General features: G+C 38.0%; 1 protein-coding gene across 1 annotated transcript; it reads right to left on the bottom strand.

Moving 5' to 3' along the window:
- Positions 1-1,674: 1,674 nt before the first annotated feature.
- On the bottom strand, positions 1,675-18,961 carry LOC124798339 (proteasome subunit alpha type-5). The gene is made up of 6 exons (XM_047261694.1): positions 18,888-18,961; positions 18,651-18,719; positions 17,387-17,540; positions 17,135-17,310; positions 16,883-17,044; positions 1,675-2,030 (listed from the first exon to the last, which is right to left on the bottom strand). The coding sequence occupies exons 2-6, from the start codon at positions 18,717-18,719 to the stop codon at positions 1,863-1,865; spliced, it is 729 nt and encodes a 242-aa protein (XP_047117650.1). The 5' UTR covers positions 18,888-18,961; the 3' UTR covers positions 1,675-1,862.
- Positions 18,962-19,325: the final 364 nt, after the last annotated feature.

The raw sequence follows: 19,325 nt of genomic DNA, 5'->3' as shown, positions 1-19,325 counted from the left end.
ACTACACTTCCTTTGTTGTTGTCTTATTCTCTCATTTGTGTTTTACTGCTGCAGTATTATTCTACAACAGTGGGATAAAGTAAAACTCTCTGTTAACAGTACCAGTTCTTACCAATGAAAATTACAAAAAATTAACTGAAAATGAAAACAATGAAAAAATTCTCAGAATTCTAAAAAATTCATGGGTTTTTCCTCAATGAAAATCAGATTGCGTACATAGGGTGGGCAGCAGAGTACCACTTTGGAAGGGGTGGAAAGGATGTTCCTCATTTGCTATGGATTGAACATAGCCTAAGATAGGACATAGCATGGACATGGACAAAATATAAACATGAATAGGGGTCAACATAATCTAACAGCTATTGTAATACAGATAGCACTGTGCATTTGATGCTTATTGTTTCGTTAAAGTGTCAAATAAATGAACACTGGACATTGTTTCGTTAAAGTGTCAAATAAATGAACACTGGACATATGTTGGTCAAATTATTTACCAAGACAAATAATGACATTACTAAGCCTTAAAAAAGTGTCTGCGGCATAAGTTACAAGTTGGAGAATGGAAATTTGCACTTATATATTTAAGGAACTGCACTTTTCTTAATACCATTTGTTTACTATTAGCAAAGAAAGGATTTTTTAAAACCTGATTATTTTGTCTGCATCACTTCAAGTGCAAATCAGATATCAAAGTACTTTCCATGTATTTTCATATACAAGTACTGCTGATTGACACACACAAAAGTAGAAGCAACTATCCTAGCTTTTGGAACTGTTAGTTCCTGCCTCAGGGAAAAAATAGTGATTGTGAAAGGTTAGAAAGAAGGGGAAGGTCACTCCAATTTCTGGTTGAATGGGACCCTGCTCTTTTGTGTGTGTCTCAGCGGTGCTTAGAATTGTGCCTCTTGAGTAAGTTCGACCACTTTTTTGAGACCTTGTTATACACTCATCATACAGTGGTATTGATAAGTTGATACATACACAAACAAGAACTTAAAAAGTAGTTCACTTTATGAGCTTTGATTCACCTTCAGAGTACTATGACAACAATGGACATCTTGTGCTCTCACCGTAGTGTGTCTCCTGAAGAACAAGGGTTTGTAATTTGTAAACTAAGCTACCATGCTACATTTTTGATCTGGAGGAAAGATTTTTGTCTTTTATGTAAATTACATTTTCCCCTCATTACGTATTTATGATAGCACTCCAAAGTGAAGATGATTAAAACGGGGAAAAAAGTCCATTAGCTGTACTTGCACACACTTAAACCTATACCTTTATTTTGCAAGAGAGGCATTAATCTTTCTGTATATTTTATACTACAAAAATCGCAGTTCACTAATTTATCCCCAGAAGTGATGTGTTGTCTTGTGTGACAGCAAATCAAGTTTAAGTTCTATGATTGTTTTAAGCACATCAGCCAGTTTATTCCCTATGTAACATGAGGTAACCTCATTCACTGTACCTACCAACTGATTGTATGTTGTCATATTCCATGCCAAGGTTATCTGCATACCACAAATTACTGTGCTATATGCAACCATTTTTCAAGTTTTTCCTTTTTTTTAACTCTCACAGTAAGTAATCTAAAATTAGTTTACTTCATTACATGAGCATAAATTGGCAAACACTCTACAGGACTTAGGAAGAGGAAATCAGAGGATAGTCGAAGGCTAAGTAAAGATCACATTTACTGTTTATCATGTACAAACAAATTATTTCATAACTTATTACAAATACCTCCCTGCAACTTACTGAGAGGTAAAATTCACTTCAGTTCTTTCATTATTGTAGATCAACAGTTCCGTAGCCAAGCACCAAAGTGAATTGATTTAGTAGATAAAGCAACAGTATATGAGCCACTATGCTATATCTTTTATCACCTCTTCAACTTCCTCCTTTGTAAACATGTGAAACAACTTGTCTGGAGTCATCGTCATCACTTCCACATTTGTTGAACTCAGCTTTTCTTCCATGACTTGCTTCAATATTGTTAATGCAGCATTCAGTGCTTCTTTCAAAGTCATTGACTGGGACATAAAATAAACAAAATTATTAACAAGAAATACATTCCTTAGATTGACATGACAATGGGGAACGTAACAAAACAGAAGACAAACGGGTAGCTTTGAGATGTGAAATAGGGAAAGCAGCAGAGAATCACCCAGGTAAGAAGACAAGGTCTAGTAGGAATCCTTGGATAACTCTGGAGATATTGAATTTAACCCTTACAATATGGGACGGAGGGAGGGGGGGGGGGGGGGGGGGGGGGTGTACTTCGTGCCCACCTTTTGACAATATTGCAATCAAATCAAGTACTTTATATTTTAAAATTATGAAAAAAATATGTATTACTTTTAATGAATAATTCTACCTGATTCCATAAGCGTTTTAAATTTTCCAATTAAACTTAACACAAAAATTGAAGTGTTTGTAGTAGATGTCACTTTCCCCAATGAATTTCGTATTCAATATTATCGGTTTAAGGTCCTTCCTTACACATCAATACCTGTTTAAAAAGTATATTGTAAGTATAAGTCAATAACAGTTAACAAAAATCTGCATTTTTTAATTTTTTTTTAGGGTGGGCGTAAAGTACAGCCCCACCTGGTAATGCAAATTATAGAAAATGCCTTGTTATTGCTAGGGTTAACTGACGAAAGGAGAAAATATATGTAAGTGCAACAAATGAAGCAGGTGGAAATGAATACAAATGTCTAAAAAACAAGACTGGCAAAAAATTCAAAATGGGTAAGCAGAAATGACAAGAGGAAATTTACAAGGCTGTAGAAGTTTGCACTGTTAGGGGAAGATAGATGTGGCATACAGCAAAATTGAAGAGACCTTCAAAGATAAAGAGAAGAAAATGTATGAATTTAAATCATACATTATAGATGTTAGGTAATGGATATTATGTTTTTACAACAATAACTGGTAATATTCAATCATAATTTTTGTCCTACACACAATGCAACATGCTTCAAGAGACAATGCTCTCATGTATTGTTGAGTTGTCTGTAGAATGAAAAGTTACAGTTGAATGCTACCAATTATTAACATAAAGTGTATGGATATCAAGAGCTCAAATGGGAAGCGAATACTAATCAAAGATGGAAAAGCCATGAGGTGCAAGGTATATATATAGGGTCTATGAAATGGCAAAAATTGAGGAAACTGTTACAGAAGAATTAGAAGAAGTAGGTGAAGATGAGATGGGAGATATGACACTGCATGAAGAATTTGACAGAGCACCAAAAGACCAAAGTGGAAACAAATCCTCTCCAGTGGATGACAATCCACCAGAATTACTGAGATCATTGGGATGCAGCACCAACCAGTCTTCGGACTGAAGCCCACAACAACAACAACAACAACAACATGCACTTGATTATTGGCCATTACAAAAGTTAGGGGAAAAAAGATAGAGCTCTAAATGTAAATTACAAAATACTACATTATAGTGTACTTACTATCACTTTACAAAGGCATTACAATTTTTAAAGTCCTATTATCTTAATATGATTTGTAATGTAAAATATTATGGCAAAGGCAGTTAAATAAACAGCTGCTGTAAACTCAGTACATAAAGCACAGGAACATTAACAATTTAAGTATCAGGAGTCAATGGGGATTGCTATACTGAAATTTTATCACAGTTATAATGTAAATATATACAAGATTATAAAAGAAGTCTTGCTGTTGCAGTGTGTGAAAATAACACTATTTAGGTCAAATAGTTTCTGATCCTTAGAGGCTGAGATCGGCAAGCAGGCCTAGACAGGGTGCCAACAGCTATTCTCAAGGAATGCACAGACAGTATACAAACATCACCAAATAATATAATCTTTTAGCTCAGGTAATTTTCCAAAGTATCTAAAGTGGGTACGAAATGTACCCATATTAAAGAAAGACGATGTTCAAAATATGGCACAGTACAATCTAATTTTGCTTCCAAAGTAGCATGAGTATAATATCAGCCATAACAGGGTTTACAAAAGTGGTACTTGAAGTTACTGACAGGAACAACTGTATTACAAACAAATTTGTCCAAGACTTCTGACACTACTGACCATACAGTACTACTAAGAAACTACAAGTACTGCTTATCAGACAAACTCCAGAGTGATTCCAATCATACCTGTAACATAGGAAGCCTACACTTCAGATGATGCTAAATTTTAGCAAAACAATTATTGTACCCAAAACATTAAGACAGCTGTTTCTTCAGTTAGTGTATGGGGTCAATTCTGGTTGTAATCTTAGTCAAAGACTTTCCAGGCAATGTAAGGCATGACGAAATAAATTATCTTTGTTGGTGACAGCTAAGTCACTGATCAAATGACAAAGTAGCACCATTATCAGGGTATGAGCATAGTGGAGCAGGTACATGAATCCTGTATCACCCCAAGGTCCTAGGGAGGTGGTTTGCTGTTGCCTTCCTCCAACCTATAATGAAGTGTTTGTGTGTGTGAATGACAAACGAGGGCTTGTGCAGTGCAGTGTTGGGTTCGTTTTGTTCAGGATGAAGAGAATGAGGAGGGTAAAAGCTGGTGCTGGTACACAGCCTACCACTCACAGCTGGGGCAAAGAGGATACCACACTAAAATGTCAATAATGTCCTCATCTGACAGAAGGACCACCGTCAACAGTGTCACATGCCCTCACTTCACAAGATATTTAACTCAGGACACTGGGCAATAAGGAACATTACACCACCATCTGTCCACTTTTCATCAGCCAAATATTGGGATTTGAACCGGGTTGCCTCCGAGTCAAGCACCATTGCACAGACATGCACTGTAACCTTGGCTACCGGTTGGCATACACTGCTGAATGTCTTCCCTTATTATCTAATGTGTGAAAGGGGTCAGAGCTTAGTGGTCACAAAAACCGTGGGGACCAGCAATTGGTCATACTCCTTTCATCTGACACTTTTCTGCTACATTTCCTCAATTCACGGGGAGCACTTGATGACTAATCTTGTCGTTGTGACTACAGAAGAGCGAGGTACACGTCTTCTGTTATTCCTTTCATAAAGTCTGAAATTTTTTCAGCTTCTATTATATTTGCATTTTCAACATGGTGTAGAGCCAAAATATTCTGTATGAACAGGTGTGTTGTTTCCCCGAGACACTGGACCCTGTTCTTCAGCTAAGCAGACTTCCTGCTGCTTGTCACTAAATGTTTTCTTCAGTTGGCCTCAAATTTGTCCCACCTATCGAGCTACTCTGCATTGTTCTTGACCAATGATGATATGCCATTCAAGTAACATTTCACATTTACAAAACACAGCATGTCATCCCATCTGTTGGTGATTCAGTCAAACCTTTTCAACCATTTTGTTGGATCCTGACCAGTGCCTGAGGACAACATTGATGGATGCCTGATGTGCAGACAACTTACTGCTGTTTTGGAATTCATCTGTCTCCTGAATATATGGGTCTTGTGTCATTCATATTCTAGTCCCTGCCGGGATAGGCGGTGGCTTTTACATTGCTTAATTGGAGCCATGGTGATGTAGATGGTGTGAAGTACCCAGTGTCTCCACCAAACAATGCGATGTCAAGATCACAATAGAGACCAATTCCCGAGGCTGGCTCGTTAATGAAGCACAACAGTGTGTAAGTTTATTACTGACACAAACATACAGCCAGACCTGCATTGGCCTCCTGGATGGAGAAGTGTGCTGTTTTTTAAACAAACACTGAATATTAAAAATCACAAGTATTTATGCAGCCACCAATATTCCAGATACACAAACATTACAAACATCACACACATAAGGCAAAGAGCCTGAGTTCAAGTCTTGGTCCAGTACACAATTTTAATCTGCCAGAACGCGCATACACCACTGCACAGTTTCATTCAGCAATAGTAATACTATTTATGTGTACGGTATTAATTTCAAATTAATAATAATGACAAGAGAAAGAAAAAGGGACACCTATGGTCCGATTTCAGGAGCATGCAAAGTAAAGCAGCTGAAGAGTATCACAAGTGATAGGAGTGGACAGTATTCTGAACATGAAGGTGCTCAACTTTCGCAGTTGGTTATAAATACATGCTTTCCACATGTGTTAAATTAAAATCATGCACTCCAGTTCACTAGAGGCACAACCATTACAAGGGTGAACACTGGGGTGAAGTGAACAATGTGAGCCATTGGTAATTTTTTGAAGTATGACATCACATGTTGTGCTCATGACACCTCCAAAGCTCCAGTTGTAGATATCACTTACGATTTGTTTACAATATCTCATTTAGATACTGTGTGCCCCAAAGCAGTCTTTCGATGTTGTGGCTGGTTCGTATTCAATCAGTCATACTGTGTAGGTATCACTTATAATAGCATGTAACATTTGTTTTGAGTTGCTGTTATTAAATCCTGATTCTAGTTGGGTTTTAAGAATGATGGAAATGGGATTAGGTGGCAGAGATGGTGATCTACTAAGGGTAAGATTATTTGTGTCACACTGTATGAGACTTACTCACATTTATAAAAATTTTATAATCTAAAAAAGTAACATAATTAACTGTTTGTTTGCAGGTAAATGGCTGCAGCCCTAGTTTGCTGTTCGAGGAACCAAAACAAAATGACATAGTCCATTGATACAGTAAAGTTTTGGGTGATAATTAATTTTTGGCAGCCACAGAAAAGTCATTGGGAAAGAAATCATTGGGATTGTCTGACACAGTTACTAAAGTTCTGTTGCTGCCTAATATGAATTACCACACAGTAATAATAGGCAACACCACTTTATTGTGGCTCCAACAGTGGCAGACTACAGCACTGTGGCACAGGGATTTCCATGTGTACCAAAACTGCAGATTAGATTAGATTAGTTTTTCGTTCCATAGATCCATGCTGAGGAGATCCTCGTGGATGTGGAACGTGTCAATATTATTATTATTTTTTTAACCTGAAATAACAATACTAATGGTATGAATATATACATCATTTGTTTCTATTAAAAAATTCGTCAATGGAGTAGGAGTTGGCCACTAGTAAGTCTTTCACGCTCCTTTTAAATTGATCTTTATTTGTAACTAAATTTTTTATGTTTGCTGGCAAATTATTGAAGATGAGTGTTCCTGAGTAGTGGACCCCTTTTTGAACTAAAGTAAGTGCTTTTAAGTCTTTGTGCAGATCATTTTTGTTCCTGGTATTGTATGTATGAACTGAGCTGTTTGTTGGAAAAAGAGATATATTATTTAGGACAAATTTCATTAAGGAGTAAATATACTGAGAGGCAGTGGTTAGTATACCCAGTTTTTTGAAGAGGTTTCGACATGACGTCCGTGAATTTACTCCACAAATAATACGTATTACATGCTTTTGGACTCCGAAAACTTTTGTTTGACTTGAAGAGTTACCCCAAAATATTATACCATATGACATTATGGACTGAAAGTAGGCAAAGTATGCAAGCTTTTTCATTTTTATGTCGCCTATGTCTGCTAACACTGGAATTGCAAATACAGATTTGTTAAGGCGTTTCTGCAGTTCTGTGGTGTGCTCCTCCCAACTGAATTTATTATCAAGTTGTAATCCCAGGAAATTAAGACTGTCAACCTCTTCTATCTGCTCTTCTTCATACTTTATGCATATGCTGGGTGGAAACCTCTTACAGGTTCTGAACTGCATGTAGTGAGTCTTTTCAAAGTTTAATGTCAATGAGTTGGCTTTAAACCATTTATTAATATCCATGAAAATATCATTAGCAGATCTTTCTAGAACTACACTCGACATACTATTTATTGCAATACTTGTGTCATCTGCAAACAAAACGAACTGCTTCTGGCAGTGTAACTGATGAGAGATCATTAATGTACACAAGAAAAAGCAATGGCCCTAAGATGGATCTTTGTGGGACACCACATGTAATTTCTTCCCGTTCTGATGATGACTGATGACTTAATTCACTAGTCCCTTGTACTGACACCCTTTGTTTCCTGTTAGCTAGGTATGACTTGAACCATTTTGCAGCACTGCCCGTGACACCATAGAATTCTAATTTATTTAAAAGGATGTTGTGGTTCACACAATCAAATGCCTTTGACAAATCACAGAAAATACCTGCTGCAGGCAAACAAACAAAAATAATAATCATGTATTTAGTACTAATCTTAAAAGAGTTATAGAAAAAGTAGCCCATATAAAATTATTACCTGATTTCTGTCAATAGTTCTTCATCATATATTTATTTCAAAATTAATGTAATTAAGGTCTTTGTGAGTTTTCTCACCAAAAAACCTTCAGTTCTTGCTTGTCTGTATTTGTTCTAGTAACAGTCTTGTGTTGTTTGCAACATCAACTAAGGGTTGTTCTTTGAGTCTTCTTTTACTAGCATGTTAATGACTCCATTGATCTACTGGCACAACACAAGCCTTTCAAGTTCTCACTACATTTACATACATACTCTGGAAGCCACCGTACATTGTCACTTCCTTTCTTGTTCCATTCACAAATGGGGACAGAGATAAATGTCTGCTTATACACTGTCCTATGAACCCTAGCTTCTCGTCTTCACTGTCTTTATGTGAAATGTACATTGGTGGCAGTAGAATTGTTCTGCAGTCAGCTGCAAATGCCAGGTCTCTAAATTATTTCAATAGTGTTTCACGAAAACCAGCACCATCTTCCCACCAAGGATTTCCATGACTTTATGAAGGTTCTCTGCAACACTTGCATGTTGATTGAACCTACCAGTAACAAATCTAGCCTTCTAGTTCGACCTGACAGCGATCCCAGAAACTCTAGCAGTACACAATAATGGGTCACACTACTGTTCTATATAGTCTCCTTTATAGATGAGCTACACTCACCTAGAATTCTCCTAATTAACTGAAGCACACTATTTTCCTTCTCTGCAACCAAAGCTATGTTTGTTCTACTTTACAACATTGTGCCTAGATATTTAATTAACGTGACTGTTTCTAGCAGCACACTGATGCTATTCATCTGCATTCATTTATATTTTTCCACATTTAGAGCAACCTCCATTCATCACACCAAATAGAAATTGTGTTCAGGTCATATTGTATCCTTATGCAGTAACTTGACAATATTTTCCCCCACGTTAAAGCATCATCAGCTAAGTCACAGATTGCTGTTTGCCCTACACATCACACCACTTATTTACATAGACCACAAGAGCGGTCCTATCACACTTTCCAGGATCAGTCCTGACGATACTCTTGTCTCTTACAACACTTGTCATGGAAGATGATAAACAGTATTCTATTACTGAAAAAGTCTTCGAATCATTCACATATCTGGGAACCTATCCCATACGGTCAGACCTTTAACAGTCTGCAGTGGGGCACTGTGTCAAATACTTTCCAGAAATCTAGGAATATGTAATCTGCCTGTTGTCCTTCATCCATAGTTCAGAGGATATCATGTGAGAAAAGGCCAAGCTCATTTTTACAAGAGTGGTGATTTCTATTACTGTGATAATTCAGGGACAGAAGTTTTTCAATTTCAAAGAAATTCATTCTATTCAAACTTAGAATATGCACAAGAATACTGCCACAAACCAATGTTAAGGAAATTGTGGAGTCACATGTGCTTTTTTTACAGCTTCTTGGGACTTTCATCTGGGCAACAGATTTGCAACAAATGCAAGAAATATTGGGCTATTGAAATGACATTGTTTTAAAATTTGTCATTTTTTATGGTTAAAACAGTGACAGCTTAGATTTTAGGCAAATAGTTTCTTTACAGAGGGTATTTAAGCAAAAAGTTGTGCCAGGAAAAAAGAAAATTTGGATAATATTTAAAATTTTTTGTAAGTTCCTAACTCAATAACAATTTCTTGAATCACTCTGAATGGCTTTTGTTGATCAATCACCTTCAGAAAGTCTCCTTACAATGAGTTTGCAGATTTACATTGTGGCTGACCTCCCACCAGCAACAAATTTCATGAAAACTGATCAGAGCCAATCACTGGCAATTCCATGATATGCACAACATGACTCAAGAGAATGGAATGTGACACACACTGAAATACAGGCCTCGTTAGGTGTACTGAAGACTGCACGAGACTTGATTTTGAATAAAGGACTGTGAAACAGATCTGCTACCAATGCAATCCATAAAATTTGACTGAAGCCTAATAACAGGCTTTATCAAATGGTGTAAGCAACAGTCAGCTGTTTGAGACTTCAATGATGTACCAAAACTAATAAAGGCAGTTTGTTCCAAAAGCACGTTCAACAAAATTAATACTTGTTTCTTTGGAGGAGGAAGAAATTAGTGTTTAACGTCCCGTCGACAACGAGGTCATTAAGACAGAGCACAAGCTCTGATTAGGGAAGTAAGTTGGCCATGCCCTATCGAAGGAACCACCCTGGCATTTGCCTGAAGCGATTTAGGGAAATCATGGAAAACCTAAATCAGCATGGCCTGACGCAGTTTGAACCGTCGTCCTCCCGAATCCAAGTCCAGTGTGCTAACCACTGCGCCACCTCACTCGGTGCGTTTCTTTGGTTACACTGGGCATATTGCGACCATTTCTTTAGAGGATCGACAACTGACAGTAAAGGTATAAAACAATTTGTCACAATTGATTGGTGAAATTATGATAAACAAACAAAAATACAGCACAATTCTTTGCCATAGTGTCAATTGTGAGATTACAGACACATACAGGCACATGCGTGCTATTTTGTGACGCAATGAAGCACAAGTCCTGACAGACAAGAACAGCTTGCGAGGAAGTAATAAGGGGAGCATTCTGGCAAGCAGAAATGCTCTCAGCCTCTGCTATTGGGAAAACTTGCAGGCCACAAAGTAAGCTGGCTGGCAGATTGGCAGCAAGCAATCTGCAGCACTATTACTAGGAGTGGCTTTCCTCAGGAGAGTGGCTGTTGCAGGTAAGCATGTGATGTGAGGGCGTCACCATGGCGGAAATTCGGAGGCCACAAATTATTTCACAACTGCTGCATAAGTAAAATCCGTACTAATGAAGACAGAGAACAGGCTATGGCAGCATAAGAAAGAGAGAGAGAAAAAAAAAGGCTAGGAAGCATGATTAAACATTCACTGCGTATATACAACAGTATGTTAGATACTGATGGTGGAAGAGATGAATGTACTCAATTCCTTCAAAAATTGCTACCTTTTATATATCTTAAGTGATCTTAACGAACAATGGTAGTGCTTGAGCAGCACTATAGGAAAACAGCTTCGGAATTTTTATTAAAGCAGCACAATTTGTGTTATGAGCCAGAATGTCTGTTAGAGGACTAAAAAATACATTTTATTGCAAAATAAATTGCGAAACAATAAGATTAGTGGCAGTATTTGATATTACACTAAAATAGCTATCTGGGTCGAAGTTTTATTCTCATTAGGTTTAACAAGTAAATGATAATGATGTCCATTTCATAGAAGATGCAAATAAACCACAAAACAATACCCCAGGAAAAAAATCAATGTCATCACAGAAAATAAGTTCAAATCCCCCCCCCCCCCCCAATTCATTTGCAATAGTTTTTGCTGCAATAAATTTGGTATAATTTTTATTTATAATAAAGTTTATGGAGAACCAACAAAAAAATTATTTAGTATTTTATCTATCTTAAATGTCTTCAGCAACTGTAGTTGAATGTCGAAATAATCAGTAACCAGTTGCTTAAAAGAAATTTCTGTTATGCAACTGGTTGCTGATTATTTCAATACTTGGAAAACATTATGCAAATTTTCTGATAAATAGACAATAAAAATGCTATTTTTAACAGCTCAAAGGAATCAGTGTGCAAGAGCAAGTCATGAAAGTATTTAGATGTGTAATTTTTATAGCAATATGTACAGAACATTTAACTCTGTGGGTTTCGCAATTACAGATCAAGTCTTTATAGGGCAGCAGCAATGTAGGCCTGGATCAGTTGCCAAGGATCAGTGAGTGAGGATGTGCACTGATAAGAGCGGAATGTCAGTCACTGTTAAAATGTTTTAGACAACAACTCTAGTGCTCGTAGAATTTCTGATGGGTAGTTGCGCTTGTGGACTAACTCTGAACAGCAGAGCTGTGTTAGAGTTGGAAAAATCTATATCAATCCAGGATTTTAATGCTTAGCTACAGCGTAGTATTCAGAGAATTGTGAAATTCCAGCATACATTACAGGACTTTTAAAAATTACCCACAAACCTTTTTTTCACTTCAAGTTTGAAAACCAATACGTGAGCTGAACTTAGTACACTCTTGATTGGGCATGTAAACTCGTTGTTGCACTCACAATACTAAGCAAAGGTTTGATAAAGTAATCACTAAACAGAACCCAGCTTGTGTTATGGACATCAAGTTGTTTTTACAACTGAAACCCCACCTGTAATTAATCTACGAATTATTTAGGAATAAAGGAGGTGACTCACCTGAAGACAGAAGCACTGTGTCATCAATAGGTACACAAACAAACGGCACAGAGCTCGGCTAGCTTTCGAAATGTACTCACTGCTTCAAGCTTTTCGGAAAAACGAATGCATGCACGCACGCGCGCACACACACACACACACACACACACACACACACGCACACACACGCACACACACGCGCACACACACACACACACACACACACACACACACACACACACACACACACACACCTGTATTGTGGGCAGTAGACTGAGCACAATGTACGGAGGCAGACTTGTGACTCTTTGAAAAAGGGAGCCAACCTCAGGATCTTTTGTTTGTGTACCTATCGAAAACATGGCACTTCTGCCTTCTGGTGAGTTGCCTCCATTATTCTAAAATGATTTGTAAATCTCAACCACCACTTTCCGTAACTTCATGGCAGATTAAAACTGTTTGCCGGACCAAGACTAACACGGAACTTCTGTCCACCAAACAGTTTTAATCTGCCAGGATGTTTCATATGAGTCTACTCTCCACTGCAAAGTGAAAATTTTATTCTGAGAACTTTCCATACAAGCTGTCAAACTACAGGTTCAACAAGTTGGAAAAAAATCACCAAATTAATGCTTCACTGTGTGTATTCACTTAATTTATTGCCCAATGACTTCTTGTTGTTCCCTTTATGCCCAATAAAAAAAGTGTCAACAGCAGTTTTCATCATCTCATAAAGCTGTTGAATTTATCCAAAACTATGTTTCTGAAATAGTCGAAGTCTGGAACACTAAGACAAGGCTTAATTTATAATGCCCCAATAGATGCAAATACTTTTTCTATTATGTGTCACTCGAAACAAACATTCTGAATTGTTCTACACTATGTACACTGCAGCAAGGAAAGCATTGCTATCACCACAAATACGTCAATTTGAATGTTGTTGGAAAATAACAAACTCAAACCTACGAGGGTCACTCCAAAAGAAATTCACACTATTTTTTTTTTTTTAAATCCGAAATCCATCTTTTATTCTACATGTTTAAAAGTTTTAGTGTGTAGATACATCCTTTAGGAACAATATTTTCATTTCTCCACATAATTTCCATCCCTCTCAACTGCCTTATGCCATCTTCGAACCAGCGCCTGTATACCTGCACGGTAAAATTCTGGACCAACCTGTTAGAGCCACTGTTTGGCAGCATGCCAAAGGGAGTCATCGTCTTCAAACCTTGTTCCACAAAGAGGGTCTTTCAGTTTCCCAAAGAGGTGATAGTCACATGGAGCCAGGTCAGGGCTGTAAGGCGGGTGTTTCAGTGTTGTCCACCCAAGTTTTGTGATCGCATCCATGGTTTTTTGACTGACATGTGGCCGTGCATTGTCGTGCAACAATAAAACATCCTGCTTTTGCAATGTGGTCAAACACGACTCAGTCGAGCCTGAAGTTTCTTCAGTGTCGTCACATATGCATCAGAATTTATGGTGCTTCCGCTTGGCGTGATGTACACAAGCAAGAGTCCTTCGGAATTGAAAAACACCGTGGTCATAACTTTTCCATCAGAAGGTGTAGTCATCATCATCATTTAAGACTGATTATGCCTTTCAGCGTTCAGTCTGGAGCATAGCCCCCTTATAAAATTCCTCCATGATCCCCTATTCAGTGCTAATATTGGTGGCTCTTCTGATGTTAAACCTATTACTTCAAAATCATTCTTAACCAAATCCAGGTACCTTCTCCTTGGTCTGCCCCGACTCCTCCTATCCTCTACTGCTGAACCCATGAGTCTCTTAGGTAACCTTGCTTCTCCCATGCGTGTAACATGACCCCACCACCTAAGCCTGTTCGCCCTGACTGCTACATCTATAGAGTTCATTCCCAGTTTTTCTTTGATTTCCTCATTGTGCACACCCTCCTGCCATTGTTCCCATCTACTAGTACCTGCAATCATCCTAGCTACCTTCATATCCGTAACCTCAACATTGTTGATAAGGTAACCTGAATCCACCCAGCTTTCGCTCCCATACAAGAAAGTTGGTCGAAAGATTGAACGGTGCACAGATAACTTGGTATTGGTACTGACTTCCTTCTTGCAGAAGAGAGTAGATCGTAGCTGAGCGCTCACTGCATTAGCTTTGCTACACCTCACTTCCAGTTCTTTCACTATGTTGCCATCCTGTGAGAATATGCATCCTAAGTACTTGAAACCGTCCACCTGTTCTAACTTTGTTCCTCCTATTTGGCACTCAATCCGTTTATATTTCTTTCCCACTGACATTACTTTCGTTTTGGAGATGCTAATCTTCATGCCACAGTCCTTACATTTCTGATCTAGCTCTGAAATATTACTTTGCAAACTTTCAATCGAATCTGCCATCACAACTAAGACATCCGCATATGCAAGACTGCTTATTTTGTGTTCACATATCTTGATCTCACCCAGCCAGTCTACTGTTTTAAAGATATGATCCATAAATAATATGAACAACAGTGGAGACAGGTTGCAGCCTTGTCTTACCCCTGAAACTACTCTGAACCATGAACTCAATTTACCGTCAACTCTAACTGCTGCCTGACTATCCATGTAAAGACCTTTAATTGCTTGCAAAAGTTTGCCTCCTATTCCATAATCTCGTAGAACAGACAATAACTTCCTCCTAGAAACCCGGTCATATGCCTTTTCTAGATCTATAAAGCACAGACACAATTCCCTGTTCCACTCATAACACTTCTCCATTATTTGCCGTAAGCTAAAGATCTGGTCCTGACAACCTCTAAGAGGCCTAAACCCACACTGATTTTCATTCAATTTGTCCTCAACTAATACTCGCACTTTCCTTTCAACAATACCTGAGAAGATTTTACCCACAACGCTGATTAAAGAGATACCTCTGTAGTTGTTACAATCTTTTCTGTTTCCATGTTTAAAGATTGGTGTGATTACTGCTTTTGTCCAGTCTGATGGAACCTGTCCCAATTACCAGGCCATTTCAATTATCCTGTGTAGCCATTTAAGACCTGACATTCTACTGTATTTGATGAGATCCGACTTAATTTCATCCACCCCAGCTGCTTTATTGCACTGCAATCTATTGACCATTTTCTCCACTTCCTCAAATGTGATCCTATTTCCATCATCATTCCTATCCCATTCTACCTCAAAATCTGAAACATTACTGATCGTATTTTCACCTAAATTGAGCAACTCTTCAAGATATTCCCTCCATTTGCCCAAGGCATCCACAGAATTCACCAGCAGTTTTCCTGATCTGTCCAAAATACTTGTCATTTCCTTCTTACCTCCCTTTCGAAGACTGCTAATTACACTCCAGAATGGTTTTCCAGCAGCTTGACCCATAGTCTCCAACCTGTTTCCAAAGTCTTCCCAAGATTTCTTCTTGGATGCTGCAATCGTCTGGCTTTGTTTCTTTCAACATAACTTTCTCTGTCTACCTGAGTTCTAGTATGTAGCCATTTTTGATACGCCTTCTTTTTCCTTTTACAGGCTGCCTTGACTGTGTCATTCCACCAAGCTGTTTGGTTCATCCTACTTTTACACACTACTGTTCCAAGACATTCTTTAGCCACTTCTAGTACTGTGTCCCTGTCCCTTGCCCATTCCTTTTCCAATGACTATGTGTGTGTGGTGGTTTTTTTTTTTTGTTTTTTTTTGGGGGGAGGGGGGGGGGGTAACTTTGAATGATACCACTCCATCGATTACCTCTTCGTTTCTGGTGAAAAATGATGGAGCCATGTTTCATCACCTGTCACAATTCTTCCAACAAATTCATCTCCACCATTCTCGTACTGTTCCAAAATTTCGCTGCATAACGTTTTTCTTGTTTCTTTGTGAGCCACTGTCAACATCCTGGGAACCCACCTGGGACAAACTTTTAACGCCAACAGTTTCAGTATTCTGCAAACACTTCCTTCCCCTATCCCAACATAGCGTGACAATTTGTTCACTGTGATGCGTCTGTCAGCAGTCACCAATTCGTTAACACTCTGCACATTGTCTGGAGTGTGTGCAGTACGAGGCCTGCCGCTGCGAGAACTGTCCTCAATATTGCCATGCCTGCTTTCATCACATAACCTGCTTGCCCACCGACTAACTACTGTGATTGACAGCAGAATCTCCATACACCTTTTTCAATCTCTTGTGGATGTTTCCCACTGTGTCGTTTTCACAGCACAAGAATTATATGACAGCACGTTGCTTCTGACGAACGTCAAGTGTAGCAGCCATCTTGAAGACATGCTGTGACAGTGACACACAAGGGAACAGGTTGAGCTAAGTTTGAAAACAAGCGGGAAGGATGTATCTACACACTGTAAAACTTTCACACATGCAGAATGAAAACTGTATTTTTACAAATATAGTGTGCATTTCTTTTGGAGTGACCCTCGTATAAAAGCAAATATGGCAGTTAAGTGGATAAATGAAGTTCTGATGGAAGATGTGAAGCAGAGCAGACAGTTTATAAAGCAATACTGTGTTGTAAATTAAGAACAAAACTATAACTCATTACCTTATGATAAACCTCCTGCAAGTTCTGCTGGGCACCTTCGCTACCTGAGCCTATGGCTTTTGCTTCGAACTGAACAAAAGTCCCCGAAGGATCCATATGAAATAGCTGAGGGCCTTTCTCATCACAGCCAGCAAATAAAATGGCTACACCAAATGGACGACTCTATACAAACAGAAAAAAATCAAAGTTACATACTTCTCTGACACTACTAACAAAGTATCAACTGGTAATTGTAAATAATCTGATCATTACCATGGCACCTCCATCATCATCTGAGTCACCAAACTGAATGGCAAGGTTGGACACAGCTTGAGCAACTGATTCTACACTCATCTTCTCATTATAAATAAACCAGTGATTCTGACACTCTATCCTTGCACGATCCAACATTGTCCGTGAATCTGCCATTAGCCCACTGACAGCACAACCTGCCTCATAACACCCATATTTATATAATTACTGTAATAATACACAATTTGTAATGAAAAGTGGTTTTCCACCTACCTATATGTTTATCCACTTCAACAATCTTTTCAATTGTTGTTGGTTCCATCAATGGAGATGTTATACGTTTTTCTACAGCCAGAACAACACCTTCTGAGGTGCAAATTCCAATGGCTGTAGAGCCCAATTTTATGGCTTCAATAGCATATTCAACCTAAAAAATAAGTTTAATACAAATATCAGTCATGCAATATTTAATTCTTCCTTATTAAGGACCAAGTTGCAGTCTGTTGGTTGCACAGGTAACCATCAGTTTACAAACTGAAAGGTCTGGCTTCAACTAGCAGTTGGTTGCGGGATACTTTCTAGTATTTAAGATAGCTTTTATTGCAGAGTGAATACCACAAATTACACATCAAGCTAAGTTCTTTTGCAGCAAGATGTCAGGTTAAAGAAGACAAGAAATCTGAGCTATGGCAGGTAGGAAGAGTGTGAATTCCTGTCAGTTCTGCAGTGCATCACGAAATACTTTTGATTTTGAACCAGTGGCTCTGGGCTCACTACTAGTCAGAATCTACTACATGTTCAACATTTCACCAAACTGATACCGTAACTAATACAACTCTCTCTGTGAAGGGTTTGGTTTATTAGTATCATTTTCTGTATGTCCACCACTAGGTACAATCATGCAAGGGGGCTAGTAAGACTATTTCTAGAGAAGAACCTTCGTGTCAAGAGCAACTTTATTATAAAACTTCACTCAAAAATTAGCTATGAGGATGACGTGTATGCTGTATACAACTATTTACAAAAACTTGTGAATTGAACGCTAAGGTAAATGATGATGATGAAAATATATAGTGCAAAAGCTTTCAGAGACCCATTCACACTTATCTACTAATGAGAAACTTACAAGGCGAAGTGTGTGTACGTAATTACCAAGTGTATATTGTCGGGAACAAGCACGATTTTAATCAGTCTATAAGAAAGCAGACGATATTTACAAGCAAGCACAACTCGCTGAATGAATATAAAATCCACTTGGTTAGAGTCGCGACAAAAATGGGGAGAAGAAATCATATTCCTTTGTGAATATCGCATTCCAATTGTCGCAGTCACAACAATGTATTGTTTTATTTTCCCATATCTTTCCTGAGTTTCATTACTTCAGTATTCACTTGAAAATTTGGCAAAATTATTTACCACACATTACAAATTTCGTAAGCGACATGAATCAACATTTAAAAGAAAAGACCGCTCACAGAGGTCCACTATCAACATACATTTACACAAATTATAACGAATTGTACAGTGATTATATTACCTGGAACAGTCGTCCTTCGGGTGAAAATGTGTTAACACCTCTATCGTACTCCGACCGTGTCAGAAACATCTGAAAACAAAATCATGAGAACCCACAAATAAACTTCGACAACCAGTGAATGACATTTTTTTTCGGGACTAGAATGAAGTATTCCATTACTCCACACATTAACATAAACATGGAGCATAAAACGGGATTTCCGGTAACATAAATAAAATCGGAAAATAAATAACTAACCTTAACAACTCAAATCAGTTGCCTCACGCGTCAAAACTCAAACAACCTAGTCACTACAACCAAAGAATGATATGTGGAGCAGTTGCACAGTGTTTCACGATAACAATTGAAGACTACAACGAAGATCTTTGACTAGATAATACTACCATGAAAATTTGTATCATCTACTCCGTTAATTTTACATTAATTTCATAAAATTTCATTGTATTTTCCATTATTTTGTTTTTGAAATACATCAGGTTATACATAAATTCAATCATATGTTCTCATTTTAGCATTAGGCTATTCCGCGCTGTTCCCTACAGATGCGAAACTCCCATATCAAATTTACATTGATCCTGAAAACAAATGATCCATTATTACATTTAATAGCTCGTTCGCAATTGCTATGAGTCGCTAAAATGAGTACGGTAGAACTGTCGTCCGACTCAAATCTGT

This window comes from Schistocerca piceifrons, chromosome 5 (genome assembly GCF_021461385.2).
Source record: "Schistocerca piceifrons isolate TAMUIC-IGC-003096 chromosome 5, iqSchPice1.1, whole genome shotgun sequence".
Taxonomy (NCBI): domain Eukaryota; kingdom Metazoa; phylum Arthropoda; class Insecta; order Orthoptera; family Acrididae; genus Schistocerca; species Schistocerca piceifrons.
Note: the sequence above shows the minus strand (reverse complement) of the source record. Positions and strands in the feature narration are given on the sequence as shown.

What these genes read in the sequence shown, in the direction of transcription:
- LOC124798339 (XM_047261694.1), bottom strand. Translation starts at nt 18,719, where the DNA reads ATGTTTCTGACACGGTCGGAGTACGATAGAGGTGTTAACACATTTTCA. An exon ending in CCGAAGGACGACTGTTCCAG is followed by an intron (nt 17,541 to 18,650) that starts GTAATATAATCA and finishes CTTATTTTTTAG; the next exon opens with GTTGAATATGCTATTGAAGC. An exon ending in TGCAGGAGGTTTATCATAAG is followed by an intron (nt 2,031 to 16,882) that starts GTAATGAGTTAT and finishes TTTATGTCCCAG; the next exon opens with TCAATGACTTTGAAAGAAGC.